This window comes from Pristiophorus japonicus, chromosome 11, assembly GCF_044704955.1.
Source record: "Pristiophorus japonicus isolate sPriJap1 chromosome 11, sPriJap1.hap1, whole genome shotgun sequence".
Classification (NCBI taxonomy): domain Eukaryota; kingdom Metazoa; phylum Chordata; class Chondrichthyes; family Pristiophoridae; genus Pristiophorus; species Pristiophorus japonicus.
In genome coordinates, this window is record NC_091987.1 from 179516269 (window position 1) to 179533115 (window position 16847).

The 16847-nt window shown below is 44.3% G+C and overlaps 1 protein-coding gene across 4 annotated transcripts in view; it reads right to left on the reverse strand.

Annotated features, from left to right (window-relative positions):
- Positions 1 to 729: 729 nt before the first annotated feature.
- The window catches only part of fez1 (fasciculation and elongation protein zeta 1 (zygin I)), a 125229-nt gene continuing 109111 nt past the window's right edge, over positions 730 to 16847 (reverse strand). For 2 of the 4 annotated variants that reach the window (XM_070894325.1, XM_070894322.1), the window contains exon 8: positions 12501 to 12907. In XM_070894325.1, the coding sequence (XP_070750426.1) occupies positions 12681 to 12907 (227 nt within the window). In that variant the 3' untranslated portion in view covers positions 12501 to 12680. Of the gene's footprint in view, positions 6692 to 8405; positions 8472 to 12500; positions 12908 to 12930; positions 14369 to 16847 lie in introns of those variants that run through there. The other 2 variants (XM_070894323.1, XM_070894324.1) reach the window with 2 other exon arrangements.

Below are 16847 nucleotides of genomic sequence, written 5' to 3' on the forward strand. Positions count from 1 at the left end.
TAAGTCCAAATCAGTGCTGCTTTCTCTCCCTCTCCAATCCTTCAATGTGTTTATATTGTTCTATCTCCAATCCTTTTGTTTATTCCTGCAACACCAATCCTTCAATATGTCAGCCTGACACCTGGGCTTTGATGTACAACCAATGTCTACAGCTCAGTGACGCCAGTGGTTTTGCAGCAGAGGCTGATGAAGGAATGTCAAACCTTCAGCTTCTCCCAGTGTAGGGAAGGGACACCGAGGAGGAAGCACAACATGGGGAAGTGGGAGGCCTGACTCCAGTATAGGATTGGCAGAGTCTCTATCCGATTGAGTCGTGCACCCACCGATACTGAAGTGGGCATTCAACAGCGGGTCTATACCGGGACCGCAGGCCAATGCTACAATTATTCCTGTGCCCGCTCCCAGGCCACGGAAAATGTGCCAATGAGGGAAACAACTAGCAGTATGGACCTCCGCTCCTTGTTAGAGTTGGTAATGTCCTGTTCATTAATGCACAGGGGGCTACTGACGTGAACATTTTCCTCAGTGCCACTGCCAATGTTGCACTCGCTCAGCCCTGCCCCGATGCCAATCCAGATCACGCACTGATGCCCTGATTTGGGGCTTGAACTCATAACCTTCTGATCTACGAAGAGTGCCAACAGCTGACTTGAGCTTATACACACGCCGTGACATGGCAGGGTCTTAACTTGTAAAGAGCTGGTTTTTGAAGAACTGTAAAATTCCATGTATATAAAACATTGCAAACCTTTATTGTCAATTATGTTAGCATTTTCAGTTACAACTTTATCATATTTTGCAATCATTTGACATATATTGGTTACAGAAGTATATTTTAAAGAGACAATATCACTCTTTTTTAGTCAAGCTGCAAGACTGGGTTTAAATCTGTCTGTAGTGATTTTCGCAAGTAGCAGAGTATTTTAATTTCATTGCCCTGGCTGACTCCCATTAATTGGCGATGCTCAAATCCATCAGCTCCCTTTCTGCTGAGTCTCAGAATTTCCTACCCTAAGGCAGAGGGATTCATTCCTCAACTGGATCATCCCATCTTGGAACAACTCCATTCACACTATAGTAAGTAGAACTCCTGCTTTGGCTGAGGGTTCATGTGGCTCTGATGTGGGGAAGAGAAATGTGGTACAAAAATGTACCTTTCAAAAAAGAAAATTAAACTAGGTGGCCCCCCAATAACAGGACAGGCAATAAGAGGAGGCCCACCTCATAGCTTAACGGTGGTCTATGCGAGTCCTTGGACTGTCTTGCACTCCACTGTGCCTGCTACTGTGGGCAGTGAGTACTGGCAATCATTGGCTGGGCCAGGAGCTCTCATTTGCAGCATACTCCATTGGCAGAGTCGGGGGGGTGGGGGGGGGAGGGCTACACAGTTGGCTCTTCCCCAACACACCTCATGCTGACCACTAAAGCACTAGTGATATCGCCAGCGGCGGCGGGATGGACGGGTCAATACTATGTCCCACTGACTGTATGGCAAGCAGGAGGTAGGTCAGTAACTAGTGCTCTGGACTGTCGGACTCTGAACTTGGACACCCGAGTGAGTTTGCCACATACACTGCTGGAGGAAAACGCACTAATGCGTCAACCAGAAAATGGCACTGCACGGAGCCTGGGCATTGGACCATCCGACCTTGTCAAATAATTTAATGACATGAATGTGGGAGAGGAGGGGAGGGGAGGTCCAGGCTGATTCGGAGCACAAGAGCAAAAAAGAGGTTAATCGGGTATTGTCTCTTTAAAGGTGGAACACTGGAAGTTGTATACATATCATTGCAGGAAGACAGTGAGGCAGAATCTCTCCATTCCATTCTCCCACTGTATTAAAACAAATTCAGCATAATTAAATGATCAATATTAATGTTTGTCCTCCAGTATCAATGAAACACATCCACTTATGGGGCAGAGTGACACCACACTCAATTCTCTCTCCTTATTGACACAAGGTTCAATTGTTGCCTCTCTCCTTACTGACAACATCCATGAGCCTTTGAAAAACGAAACCAAGAAAATACTGCAATTACACAGCATCTGTTGAGACAGGTTAATGTTTAGATGGAGACCCTTTATCTGAACACATGTTCTTCTAATCAACGGTCTCCATCCAAATCGGAGATCCCCTTTCTCTTTTCAGATGCTCGTGAACTTGCTGTATTTCTGGCATCTCCTTGTTTTGATTTTAGATTTCCAGTATTTGCAATTGCAAATCACAGTACTTGGCTTCCAGCCACTGGAGACCTTTGGCACCAGTAAGTTTAGAATCTCTTTATTCCCTCCAATTTGCAAACACTCATCCTGTGTGGAGTCCAGTTACATGCCTGTTCAAATGAGCAGACCACAGCCTGTACTTAAAATAAGATAAGTGGCGAGTTTCAGCATTGGCACAAGGATTTCTAACTCTTCATTTCTACCCTTGTGTGAATTTTGTCTCACGTCATAGATGTCAATGTTAGAGGAACACTCTTTTTTACTTCGATGCCCCTGGTCTGGTTGGGCACATTCAGATCTGGGACAGCAAAGTTACAGCATGAATAATGCTCCATTTACACTCCATTGCCCCATCAAACACTCCCAGATCAGCTGTAACGTTGGTAAAATGCTGAGTAATGTTTCTGCTACTCCTCACAAACAATGCGTCTTAATCTCTATCTCAGCAAATGCTGCCCCTCTCTCACCCCAGTATAACATTTCCAATTCCTTATCAGCAATCCTTGCAACCTCTCTGAGGGAGACCGCCAATTTAGAGTTTGATCACTGCCAAATTGTGGGCAGTTTTGCGCTGTGGATTCACAACACTGGGCACTGGTTGGGCTCTAGAAAAAGCTCATTTCATTTAGGGTCGATTTTTATGTTTATTACACCCTGTGTACATCTGTTTGTGGGCCGGAAAAATGGGCGTCTGTAATGTATGCACCTGTGAGTACGCTCACAGGTTTGTTCAACTTAAAATAGTTGTAGAGTTGTTGCATTGTGGGTGGCTTAGCCAGTCACATGATGTTCACAAGACTCAATAAAACCCCAGTCAGTTGTGTCTGGGCCATCCACGATGAGGCAGGTGGTTGTGAGCCTGGTGGATGAACTGGTAATGTGTAGTGTGATTGTTAAACCTTTTGTTAATAAACCAACCAGTTCTTAATAGCAAGGTGTTGCTATAATTCTTAAACAAAGAACCCATGAAGCAAATACATTACAGGCGGCGACCCCATAAATGGTAATTTCATGCCGGACAGTATTTCTGACGGACAGGGACAAGAAGCTCTCACTGAAGAGAGGTGGGGTCAAAATTACCCGGTGTGCTCAATTCATGGTGCCATCCATTTCCTTGCTGTGGCAGGATGTGAATCTGCGATGATGGCTGCCATCAATCACACGGTTTAAAGTTTGAACTTCACTTTGCAGGTTTGGATCATTACGTTGACTCAGCCTCTTGCACATCTTTCAAATTGCACATCCTCCTCTGCGTAGGGATAGGGTCTAAACTGAAACTACCCGAGGCGCCCCAACACAAGAGGGGCTTTCCAATCGCTCCTTACAAGTAGAGGAACGGGATGCTTGCCTCAGCGAAAAAGCAGAACGCCTTTACCATCTTCAGTCACCTAAAACATTGGAACAGGAGGAGCACATTCAGTCACTCGATCCTGTTCCACCATTCAATGAGATCATGGCTGATCTGTATCTTAACCCACCTTGCTTCTGTAATCCCTCAATACCCTTGCCTAACAAAAATCGATCGCAGTTTTGCTACATTCAATTGACCCCCAGTCTCAGTAGCTTTTTGAGGGAGAGCGTTCCAGATTTCCACTGCCGTTAGCAGCAAGATTTGCTCACAGTTTTAAAGATTGTAACGCCATTAATTTGTAAAGGTTTCTGAGATGCTGGGTCTGTGGAAATTTCACACCAAGGAAGGCAACCGACCAAGGATGAATAATGTAGGTTGTAAGGTTAGATTTTTCAAAGGCTCGTGTTCTGTAAGTCGACTGCCTGAGGGGCTGCGTTTCCTTCTTTATATAAACCACATTCATCGTGGAAATAAATAAATGATCAGAACACCACGGAGGTAATACTGAACGATGGCTGATCTTCGAGCTTATTGGGCGCGAGTCTCCCTTCAAAAGCACTAAACTCAAAGAATATTTACACAATCTGTAACGTGCTGAGCAATCTATCTTTACCATTCAGGATGTGAATTTTACGACATGACAGGGACGTGTCTGCTGAAAGAATTCTGGTTTCTTAGGCAACACGGCAACCAATAGGAGTAGGGATGTGAATTGCTGAGGAGCAGGGATTAGCAATCAGAAAGCAATTTGTTCCTCTATGGGAGATCGTTCCTGAATGAGAATTGAAGTGAATTTATTTGGGTTGACTGCTGCCCCTCCCTCCCTTACTTACAACATGGTTCCCAGCATCTGCTAAAGCCTGACTCCTCCCATGGTGTAAATGTCATAAATCATGCAGCGGGAACTCACCTCGTGAGATAGGCTTGATGTTTAGAATGAATTTGGAAGCAAGAACTCTAACCTGGTACTTGCTCCTACCTCCCCCCACCACCACCTGCCAGCCAACAATCCTGCTGCTTCATTGTTGCTGTAGCAACACTGACTTGGTTACGTGCATGGCTTCTGCAAAATAAACAGAAAAGCCATAGCCAAAAGTGCGTAAATCCTGCATCATAAGGGGAAGCACTCCATTGAAAATCAGAGCTGCAGAATCAAACTCCAGGCGGCTTAAAGTGAGATGGAATCGGGATACACAAGGTGAAATTATTGGGCTGAATTTCTGCAGGGATTCTCCCAATCATCCACTGTTACTCTGCTGGTAATGTTGTTTCGCCAAGGTTTCCACTAGGTCAGAAACTCTGGACAGGTTCATTCTGTTTTAGTGGAATGAACAGATTCAATGCCAGTTCCGGGACTGAAAGAGTTCAATGGTCCCTCCTCCATTTGGCACTGCCCTCATGTGCAATCAAATACGTTGCTTGAAAGGAGAAGGTGGGACTGAAGCAAAGAGGAAAAACAGAGAGGTCACTGCACAGAGAACGCTACTCAAAGAAAGGCCATCTCCGAAAGAGGAGGCCACCTCACATGGAGAGGCTGGCTCACAGAGAGGCCATCTCACAAAAGCTGCCTACAGAGAAAGGGCGTGTGAAAGTAAGGGCACGTTACAGAGGGCAAGCTATAGGAGGGCGCCTCACAAAGGGACAACCACACAAAAGAGCAGGCATGCAAGAAAGGGCACTTTATAGACATGGCATTTTATATAGAATGGTCACCTTATAAAGATGACACTTTATTACAGAGCATTTAACAGCTCAAATGAGCTGTCAGAGAGACCCTTATAAGATAGGAAAGCAGAAGCAGTTAGGCTTTGCGTTGGCACGGCATGGCACAAGAGTAGGTGCTGGCTGCAGCAAGATGTCTGACTTTGTGCTGATCGTGTAACGGGGAAATTGTTGAGGACTTTGTTGGCTTTGGAGGTGCCTGGGCTAGATTCTTCATCAAATGGTGTCGCAGTTGGGCTTGTCGTTGCTGCTGGGAGCAGTGCTGATTGGCTGGTCATTCCACTCATGTCTGTCGATGAGCATGGGCTTGGTTTAAAGCACACCAACCATGAAGACTGTATCGGCAGTGCTGGATAACACACATTCGCCAGTATGACTTCGCAGTGCCCACCATCTTAACGTGGCCTGTGTCCCTGCTAGCAAATTTGTAATTGATTTCATGAATCATTGTTAAAGATTTGAATGTGCATCTTACCAGATATGAAATATCTTTCATATTCCAATGGAGTTGACCAATGGAGAAATCAGCTGGCACAGTGAGAGATATTGATTCACGGTGACTTCACTAGGAACCATTTTAAGAGATCAGTGCAACAATATTGATTGCACTACAAGTGAATATTTTCAGCTATCTTATCAAACGTGTGGCGTACCCAGAATGAGAAATCATGGAATATGACTTCTCACTCGGTAGCAATTATTAGAAGTTATCAGGTGAGTCCCTGGTTGTTATTCGCCCTGCTGACCCCCTCATTCTCTGGAGCATGCCTGCTAATGTTCCTATCCTGGTACACACTCAACTTCAAATGATTTCACTATTTACTACTTTAGGACTGTGTCGCACTGCAATAACCATAACGTGACAGCCCATGCAACTTTGGTGAGACCTTCCAGCCAATAATAGAGGATCTGTGTGATCCATCACGGAGGTGGAGTTAACTTGGAATGGATGGAACTGCAGCGATTCTTACTGGAAATCCCCCAAACCGGGAGTGGATTAGGGACTATTGGATTATTATACAGTTCTGAATTCCCTGAACTCCAGCACAGAGCATGCCTAATGATGAAGATGTGACAGATTAAGTACAGCTAGATTGTTCCTGTTAGTTTCCATTCGCTCTGCGGATTCTTTCAGATATTGGATTATTGACGCCAACCCCAATGTCGGGTGACCCTTAAAAATATATTATTTACAAAACCTTTCCCGAAGCTTAAGAAACCACATTCCTTTCATTTGGTCATGCCCATTCTTCTGATTGATGGAGACAGTTTCACGTGGTTAGCATGTCGGACATTATTTTGGCCTTGAGATGCAGTCTGCAAGCGGGAATCTGGCAGCTCAGCCAATCCTGGCTTTCCACAGGGACAACGCCTGGACTTAAGTTGGGCACAAAACTGGAAAGGAAAAGACACGAGTCAACACTTAATGGAGCCGAGAAGGACAGGCGTCACACGATTAATGAACAAGAAGCTAACACACCAACCCGACCCTGTCAGACTGCACACAGCATCTTCGGAGAACAATCCCGGAAGGACACATGATCCCAGCTGTTCATTAGACATTAATATTAACTTCCAGCTGTTGCTGTTGTATTCATTATTCAGCCTAGGGGCAGTTTGCGGCCTACCTCACATTCAGCTGTCAACCCTGGCAGAATTACTGCTCCATTCACCCCTGGGACCTCCATTCACAGTCTGTCTTCTTGTGGGATTGTGGCTGAGCTGGGATTCAGTGCTCTCATCAGCCTTGGCTCACTGGTAGCTCTCTCACCTCAGAGACAGCAGGGCGTGGGTTCAAGCCCAACTCCAGAGATTTGAGCACATAATCTAGGCTGACACTCCAGTGCAGTGCTGAAGGAGTGATGTGCTGTCGGAGGTGTTGCCTTTCAAATGAGAAAATAAACTGAAGCCCCAACTGCTCGCTCATAAAAGATTCTGTAGTGTTACTTGAAGACGAGCAGGGAAGATGTCCTTAACATTTATCCTTCAACTAACACCACTAAAATAGATTATGTGGTCAGCTGTTTCCTTGCTTTTTGGGGAGCTTGCTGTGCGCAAATTGGCTACTGTGCTTCTCTACATTACAACAGCGACTGCACTTCAGAAGCACTTCATTGGTTGTAAAGCATATTGGGACATCCTGAGGTGCTATTATAAGTTCTTTACTTTTTTGCTCTTCAGCTCTAAGAGAATGTTATCAGAAGGTCGGGTTAACCCACCTTCCACACAGCAAATGAAAGGGCCACTTTAAAAGTAGGACCAGTTAATGGGACTGTGTTTTTCCTTTTCCTGTGGGGAAATGCCTGGCCTCAATAGGATCAGAATTGAAATCAGGAGGTAATGATGCGAGGGATCATGCCCATCACTCTGTTGTACCACAGCATCCTGACAGTGATCTTCAACCAAGACCATGGCTAGGTTTGTGGCCCTTAAGAAAAAGTTAGCGAATAGCACTGGAATATTGCAGGATACGCAAGAAACCATATTTCCTATGAATGATAATTACAAAGCTTCTTTTTGCTCTCTCAGTCCCAATGTACTGCTTTTATACTTTACAGACTCCAGTTCAGCTCATGCTGTGAGTGACTGCTCAACAAATTGCAGAAAAATCAATTCTTAATTCCCATCCATCACATGAATAAGGATCTGAGAGGGACACTCACCTCTCCTGACCTCACCGAAGACAATACTGGTCGATAGCTAATAACAGGGAAACAATAATCAATGCCGAGCCATACAGTCCATGGGGCTACATCAACTCCTGTAGTTTTAACCACACATCTCACGCCGATGTATCGGTAACCCTATACGCTGCACAACAAACTGGCCAGGCATTGGTCAACACCAATGATCCTTCACGCATCCATTCTCATCCCACAATGCCCAGCACTATGGCTGAGCATGTTCCCAAAGTGATGGAAATCGGAAAAAGTCATCCATGATTTCACTTTGTGCACTCTGTAGCGGCCAGGAGCAGAATAAGATTGGTGGAGGAGGCCATCGGGTTGCCTGATTGGGAATGGTGCCGAGTGTGGGGAAGAAGCGAGAGGTCAAAGGAAGTACGTTCATTATACATATTCATCTATTTTTTTTTTTAAAGCCTGTTTACCTTTTAAAATGTAGTCAGTCAGTAAAACTGGAACCTTCTCACTGTCCTCCTTCATCGCCAGAAGAACTGAGGGAAGATAATTGGTTGATTAGTGGCTTCAAACACTCAACTTTCTGGTACATGTCCACCATCTTCCCTCTGTATCCTTGTTCCTTTGCGTGCCGTTTTTTAATTCTCTGCTCTCCCCCACTCCTTACTTGAGCCGTGGGAACCCCAATCCTTCAACGTCCCACCCAACTGGCCATTCCTCTGCTGACTGCGAACAGCGAGTGATGGCCGTCTGTGGTGGGAGGGGGGGGAAACACAAGCGAGCAAGATCCCACGTTCTCCTGACATCCATGTGCAATCCTGAGTTATTGGATGGTAATCAGAGGCAAGGGCCCCCTTCAGATTCAATTGTACACCTCCCCCCTGTCCCAGTACTGCTCTGGCTGAAGTCAACTAACTCAGCACAGAATGCGGGAAATTAACGAGAGACCCAGTATCCGTCAGGATTTGACAATTAAAATGAGAGGTTGATTAGAATGATTAGATTCTCGGTTCATAACTTTGGGATTATATATTTAGAGCCCGGTTTCCAATCGTCTTGGATCCCCTTGCCATTGGACTAAGACCTAGCTCGGTCAAGCCCGTGTGGTGGCTGGTGTGCAACGGCCACCCCACGTTAAAAGAACTCACGCACAGGCATCTTCCACCCTTTAAAATGTAGTTCAGGACTTGGAATGTCAGGACCCTCATGGACAACTCCGACAGACCGGATACCTGAGAACACATATTAGTGTGGAAGCAAGTCATCCTCGACTCCGAGGGACTGTCAAGAAGAAGAATAATATATTTAGGTGCCAGCCGTGGCTCAGTGGGTAGCACTCTCACCTCTGAGTCAGAAGGTTTTGGGTTCAAGTTCCACTCCAGAGACTTGAGCACTAGGCTGACACTCCAGTGCAGTGCTGAGCGAGTGCTGCACTGTTGGAGGTGCCATCTTTCGGATGAGATGTTGAACTGAGGCCCTGTCTGCCTTCTCAACAAGGAGTAAAAGATCCCACGGCACTATTTTGAAGAAGAGTAGGGGAGTTCTCCCCGATGTCGTGGCCAATATTTATCCCTCAAACAACATCATTAAAAAAGATGATCGGGTTGTTGCTGTTTGTGGGAGCTTCCGGTGCACAAATTCGCTGCCACATTTCCTACATTACAACAGTGACTACAGTTCAAAAGTACTTCATTGACTGTAAAGCACATTGGGACATCCTGAGGTCATGAAAGGAGCTATATTATAAGAACATAATATGAATTAGGAGCTGGAGAAGGCCATTCGGCCCCTCGAGTCTGCTCCGCCATTCAATGAGATCATGGCTGATCTTCTGCCTCAACTCCACTTTCCTGTACTATCGCCATATATCTTGATTCCCTTAATATCCAAAAATCTATTGGACTCTGTCTTGAAAATACTCAAAGACTGAGCTTCCACAGCCTTGTGGGGTAGAGAATTCCAAAGATTCACCACCCTCTGAGTGAAGAAGTTTCTCCTCATTTCAGTCCTAAATGGCTCACCCCTTATTCTGAGACTGTGACCCCTGGTTCTAGACTCCTCAGCCAGAGAAAACATCCTCCCTGTATCTACCCTGTCAAGCCCTGTAAGAATTTTGTATGTTTCAATGAGATCACCTCTCATTCTTCTAAACTCTAGAGAATATAGGCCTAGTCTACTCAATCTCTCCTCATAGGACAATCCCCCCATCCCAGGAGTCAGTCTAGTGAACCTTTGTTGCACTCCCTCTATGGCAAATATATCCTCTCTTAGGTAAGGAGACCAAAACTGTACACAATACTCCAGGTGCAGTCTTACTAGGGCTTTATATAATTGCAGTAAGATGTCTTTACCCTTATACTCAAATCCCCTTGCAACAAAGGCCAACATACCATTTGCTTTCTTCAGTGCTTGGAGTCCCTGCATGTTAACTTTCAATGATTCGTGTACAAGGACACCAGGTCCCTCTGAACACCAACATTTCCCAATCTCTCACCGTTTAAAAATTACTCTGCTTTTCTATTTTTGCTACCAAAGTTGTTGACTTCACATTTCTTCACAGTATATTCCATTTACCATGTTCCTACCCACTCACTTAGCCTGTCTATATCCCCTTGAAGTCTCTTTGCATCCTCCTCACAACTTACATTCCCACCTAGCTTTGTATCATTAGCAAACTTGGATATATTACATTTAGTCCCCTCATCCAAGTCATTGATATAGATTGTGAATAGCTGGGTCTCAAACACCGATCCTTGCAGTACCCCACTAGTTACAGCCTGCCAACCCGAAAATGACCATTTATACCTACACTTTGTTTTCTGTCCATTAACTAATCCTCAATCCATGCTAGTATATTACCCCCAATTGCATGAGCCCTAATTTTGTTCAATAACCTCTTGTGTCGCACCTTATCGAATGCCTTCTGAAAATCCAAATGCACCACATCCACTGTTTCCCCCTTATCTATTCTGCTCATTACAACCTCAAAAAACAGATTTGCAGAACATGATTTCCCTTTCATAAATTCATGTTGACTGTGCCCAATCCTATTATTATTTTTTTAAGTGCCCTGTAACCACGTCCTTAATAATAGATTCGAGCATTATCCCTACTAGTGGTGTCAGGCTAACTGGTCTGTAGTTCCCCGTTTTCTCCCTCCCTCCTTTCTTAAATAGCAAGGTTACATTAGCTACCTTCCAATCTGCGGGAACCGTTCTAGAATCTATGGAATTTTGAAAGAAACACAAAGGCCATTTGGCCCATCGTACCTGTGCTGGCTCTTTGGTAAAGCTATCCAATTAATCCCACTTCCCTGCTCTTTCTCCATAGCCCTGCACATTTTTTCCCATGAAGTATTTATCCAATTCTCTTTTGAATGTTACTATTGAATATGCTGCCACCATCCTTTCAGACAGTGCATTCCAGATCATAACCACATGTTGGGTTTCCTCATGTCGCCTCTGGTTCTTTTGCCAATTTTAAATCTGTGTCCTTTGGTTATCTATCCTTTTTGCCACTGGAAACAGTTTCTCTTTATTCACTATCAAAACCATTCAAATTTCCTCTTAACCTTCTCTGCTCTAACGAGAACCAGCCCAGCTTCTCCAGTCTCTCCACTTAACTGAAGTCGCTCATCCCTAGTAAATCTCTTCCGCACCCTCTCCAAGGCATAAATGCAAATCTCTCTTTTCTTTTATATAGTTCCACTTTTTGCCCTTTTCCAGGGCAGGTTTGACATAGTTAGATGCAGAGCACAGCTCCCTCTATCCCATCCCAACAAACTGTCTTAGTGCCAATCTCAGAAGAGAATTTCACTACTGTACTGCATAAGAACATAAGAACGTAAGAAATAGGAGCAGGAGTAGGCCATTCGGCCCCTCGAGCCTGCTCCACCATTCAATAAGATCATGGCTGATCTTCCACTTCAACTCCACTTTCTTGCACTACAACAACTTGTATTTATATAGCACCTTTAACGTAGTGAAACTTCCCATGGTGCTTCACAGGGGTATTATGAGATTAAAAAATGACACTGACAATAAAGTCTGTCCTTTATTTTAACCAGTTGTTTGAAGACAGTTAATTATTGAGGTCAATCATGAATTATCAGATGGGGAGATTTGGCCTTGAATGTCTTGTTGTTAAAAGGCATCACCTGTGTACATCTTAGCATTGTAGATTCCCCACTTTTTCATGATGTTAGTGGGACCAGAATCAGAGCTAGCATTAAACTGGCATTGTAAATATACCAGAGATCTGTAATTTAAAAGCGAGCTTTTGAAGACTTCAATTTGTCAGGGTTTATTTGTTCCCCAGGCATCCATAGGCCTTAAGCTCTGCTGTAAATATAAATCAGCATAAATCTGTGTTCAAGTCTTCAATGTAATCTCTCAGGATTAAAGTGTACAATGCTCCTGAGCTATACAGTTTGGGTTTCCACACCTAATCACTCTCATTGTTAGTAGCCGAGAATTTTGGCCACGCTGAGCCTGTTTTTTGGGCACTAAACAGATTCCAAAGCCACTAATATGTATCGAATAACTCCACGAGGCTAAGTACGGTGAGCTAGTTCAGGCATGACTTTACTCAGTGAGGATTCAACATGGCTGCCAACATTATATACACGGCTTGCACGTGTCTGCCAGTGACCATTAGGACTGAGACACTCGCGCCCTCCGGTGGTAGGTAAAATCCAGTTAACATACATAACATCATTCCCCCAAAGTCCTTGGTACAGGTTGTATTTACAAGTTGAGACGGTCCGGGGCCTTCCACTCCCTGGTTGATCTTCTCAGTTTGAGCCTAAGCTTGGGCGAGTTAGTAGGACCATTGCTGCATTGCGGAGCAGTCGGTCTGACAGGACTGTCAGGGATGGTAGGTTCATCTTCGTTAATGACACAAGGGTCAACTGATGGTTGGATGTGTGTTGGGTGGTCGATGATGATGTCATCTTCAATTTGTTCAGGGTTGTCTGTGAAGCGCAGTTTGGTTTGGTCAATGTGCCTCTTGCATGTTTGGCCATTTAACAGTCTGACTACAAACACCCTGTTCCCCTCCTTGGCCAAAACAGTGCCAGCAACCCACTTTGGACCATGACCATAATTCAGGACAAACACAGGGTCATGAACAGCAATGTCACGTGTTACGGCCGCGCGATCGTAGTACCATTGCAGCCGTTAGCAGCCGGACCTGCGCTGCCCGCCATGTTGGTAAATGCCAAAAATGTGGCATGCAGGGCCCATGCCTGAAACATAAGAAATAGGAGCAGGAGTCGGCCATTTGTCCCCTGGAGCCTGCTCCACCATTTAATAAGATCATGGCTGATCATCAACCTCAACTCCACTTTCCTACCCTCTCCCCATAATCCTTGAATCCCCTTTATTTCAAAAATCTGTCTATCTCCACCTTAAATATATTCAATGACCCAGCCTCCACAGTAGAGGATTCCAAAGATTCACAAACCTCAGAAGAAATTCCTCTCTGCATCTACTCTGTCAAGCTCCCTCAGAATCTTATATGTTTCAATACGATCACCTCTCATTCTTCTAAACTCCAATGAGTGCAGGCCCAACCTGCTAAACCTTTCTTCATAAGCCAGCCCCTTCATCTCAGGAATTAACCTTGTGAACCTTCTCTGAACTGCTTCCAATGCAAGTATATCCTTCCTTAAATAAGGAGTCCAACACTATTTGCAGAACTCCAGGTGTGGTCTCAACAACACCCCGTACAGCTGTAGCAAGGCTTCCCTACTTTCATACTCCATCCCCCTTGCAATAAAGGCCAACATTCCATTAGCTTTCCCAATTACTTGCTGTACCTGCATGCTAACATTTTGTATTTCATGTACAAGTACCCCCAGATCCCTCTGTACTGCAGCATTTTGTAGTCTCTCTTCATTTAAGTAATAATTTGCATTTTTATTCTTCCTACCAAAGTGGATAACCTCACATTTTCACACATTATACTCCATCTGCCAAATCTTTGCTCACTCACTTAACCTATCTTTTTTTCCCTTTGCAGATTCTGTGTGTCCTCCTCACAATTTGCTTTCCCACCTATCTTTGTATCAGTAGAAAATTTGGCTACAGTACACTCGCTCCCTTAATCCAAGTCATTAATATAGATTGTAAATAGTTGAATCACGCCAGCATTGATCCCTGTGGCACCCCACTGGTTACCATTTACCAACCTGAAAATGACCCATTTATCCCGACTCTTTGTTTTCTGTTTGGTAGCCAATCCTCTAACCATGCTATTATTTTCCCCCCAACCCCATGAGCTCTTATCTTGTGCAGTAACCTTATCGAGTGAGAATTTAGTGTTCCACAGTAGCCATTCTTGTGGTCTCTCTGACTGACCTCAGCAATCTTTCACCAGTTTTGTCCTGTCAACCTCAAACCCACTTGGTCCGTGCTAGATTCAAATCCAGTCCCTAGAATCGAAAGAGCAATGTCTGATTCACAGCACCACCCAGCCCCAATAAAACACAACTCTTAACGACACCACAAGAAAGTAAATTCATAACATAAAACAAAACTGATAAAAGATAATTACTTGTCATTTGTATCCTAATCCTTAAAGTGGGCAATTAACAAGGGCGTTTGGCTGGGAGCAGAGAGTAGGAGGAGCCTGATCACTATACAAAATCAGTGTGATGTTCCCAGTCAGCCAATGGCATTGTCTCCCTCAGGCTGTCATTACACAAATACATAAGCTATATAGTGAATTAACCCAATGAGATTTCAAATGGAGGTCTGGAGCTAAGATGCCAATACTTTCCAGTCAGGATTAAGGAACACAAAATAAGTGCTTTTGAAAACCACTTGAATGGTTGATATCACTTTGAGACTTGTTACAGTTTATTGACTGGAATTAAATCAGCCTCTAGCCAACATTTTGAGGAGGATTACTCTGGTCACTGCACAGGGACACTGCAGATGTATTTATAAAGATTTTGGTCGGTATTTCTAGCAGAATCATAAAGATGCTCTTTGAAAGTTTTTATGATATTGCTGCACAGCGCTGTGTAATTCATCCCCAGTATCTCAGGAGAATTAATTGTTTAACATCTTCAAAATTATCAAAGAAAGCTTTTGATTGTAAAAGGAGAGAATTAATCTTTTGGGAGTGTCACTGCTGCATTTGCAGTATAAATACATATGGAATGCACATTGGGGAGCAGCCAATTGTGAGAAATAAGGCATCAAGTGATGCAAGGAACATCGACCATTGGACACATTCGGCAATCCATCATTATTGCAGCTATGTGTACACGTCTTACTCTGCACAACCTGGTGATTTGCTTTGAATGTATACAGGCTGCATGTTACTGTGACTAGTCCATTGTCCAGAGCTGAGGTGGGTGGTACTATATGGCCTGTTGAAGGTCAGCCTCATTAATCACTCAGTGAGGGATTATGGAACATACTGTTCACATCGCAGAACAAGAGGAAGGGGTGACACGGTGATGCTCAAAGCTTTGGGGCAAAGGCAAATTGCGGGTTCAATCCCTGTCAGCTGTGGTTCAATGGGTAGCACTCTCGCCTTTGAGTCAGAACGTTGTGGGTTCAAGTCCCACTCCAGAGACTTGAGATCAGAAATCTAGGCTGACACTCCAGTGCAGTGCTGAGGGAGTGCTGCTGTTGGAGGTGCCGTCTTTTGGATGAGATGTTAAACCGAGGACCCGTCTGCTCTCTCAGGTGGATGTAAAAGATCCCATGGCACTATTGGAAGAAGAGCAGGGGCGTTATCCCCAGTGTCCTGGCCAATTTTTATCATTGAAACAGATTATCTGGTCATTATCACATTGTTGTTTGTGGGAGTTTGCAAATTGGCTGCCGCATTTCCCAAATTACAACAGGGTGACTACACTTCATAAGTACTTCATTGGCTGTAAAGTGCTTTGGAACATCCAGTGGCCATGAAAGGCGCTTTATAAATGCAAGTCCTTTTCTTTTGATCTGCTCCCTTTCCAATCTGAAGGGGATTTGCTGAAAATAGGCTATATCACCCAAATGGGGGTGGTGGGTGGGGGGAGAGGAGGGGGAAAATCAGAAGGGATGAGCACATCTGTTAGACTCGAGAGTCTCTTGCCAGCTAGTTCGAGGGGGCACCAGCTTCAGGCTGACTATCAACAGCAGAGGAGCCTTGGCCAAGTGTAGGAAAAATTCACAAAGAAAGGAAAATACAGCATAAAATATTTAAAGACAGAATGGAAGGTGAATCGCCAAGAGAAATAAACAATGGGGAGAAAGGTATGGTAGTGAGAGACCTGAAGAAAAAATAGGTCCATGTGGGAGAGGAGTGAGCGAAGAAAGAGAAGGTGAACATGTTGGAAGACTGAGTACTAGATGGTTTGTGTGTAACAGACTGATAATATGGCAATATCCTAAAGCCATGACATTTTGTTAAGCGTTACTTTTACACAAACAAAAAGCAAAGCTGTATTTCAGGGAAATCCAGAAACTATAATCTGGTTTCAAAACTCCTGTCAATGGAAAATCAGGAAGTGGAGAGATACTTCTCCAGATTATTCCGTCTCTCTGGTAGTAAGTAACTGCTGGTTACATGATGAGTTGCTATTTACCAGTGGGTATAATCCAGTAATTGACTATGAGGTCCATTAGTATGGTGGGTTGGCGCAATAACCTCTCACCTCTGGAACCTGGGTCCAAGTGCAGCCTTGGGTGATGTGATAGTAGTATGGGTGCCCAACTGAAATATTGGCCAATCTGAGCCAAGTTAACACTGAGCATAAAACCACCTGTAATTTCACTCAATGATGGCTATTTTTAATGGAAATATCAGAGAGGTGATATAGTGGTTCACTTCCGACTGGATTAAGGCAGGTTGTTAATGATAGCCTTACTCTGCTATCTAATCTTTGCAAGGCGATAAGACATAGCCCCAAA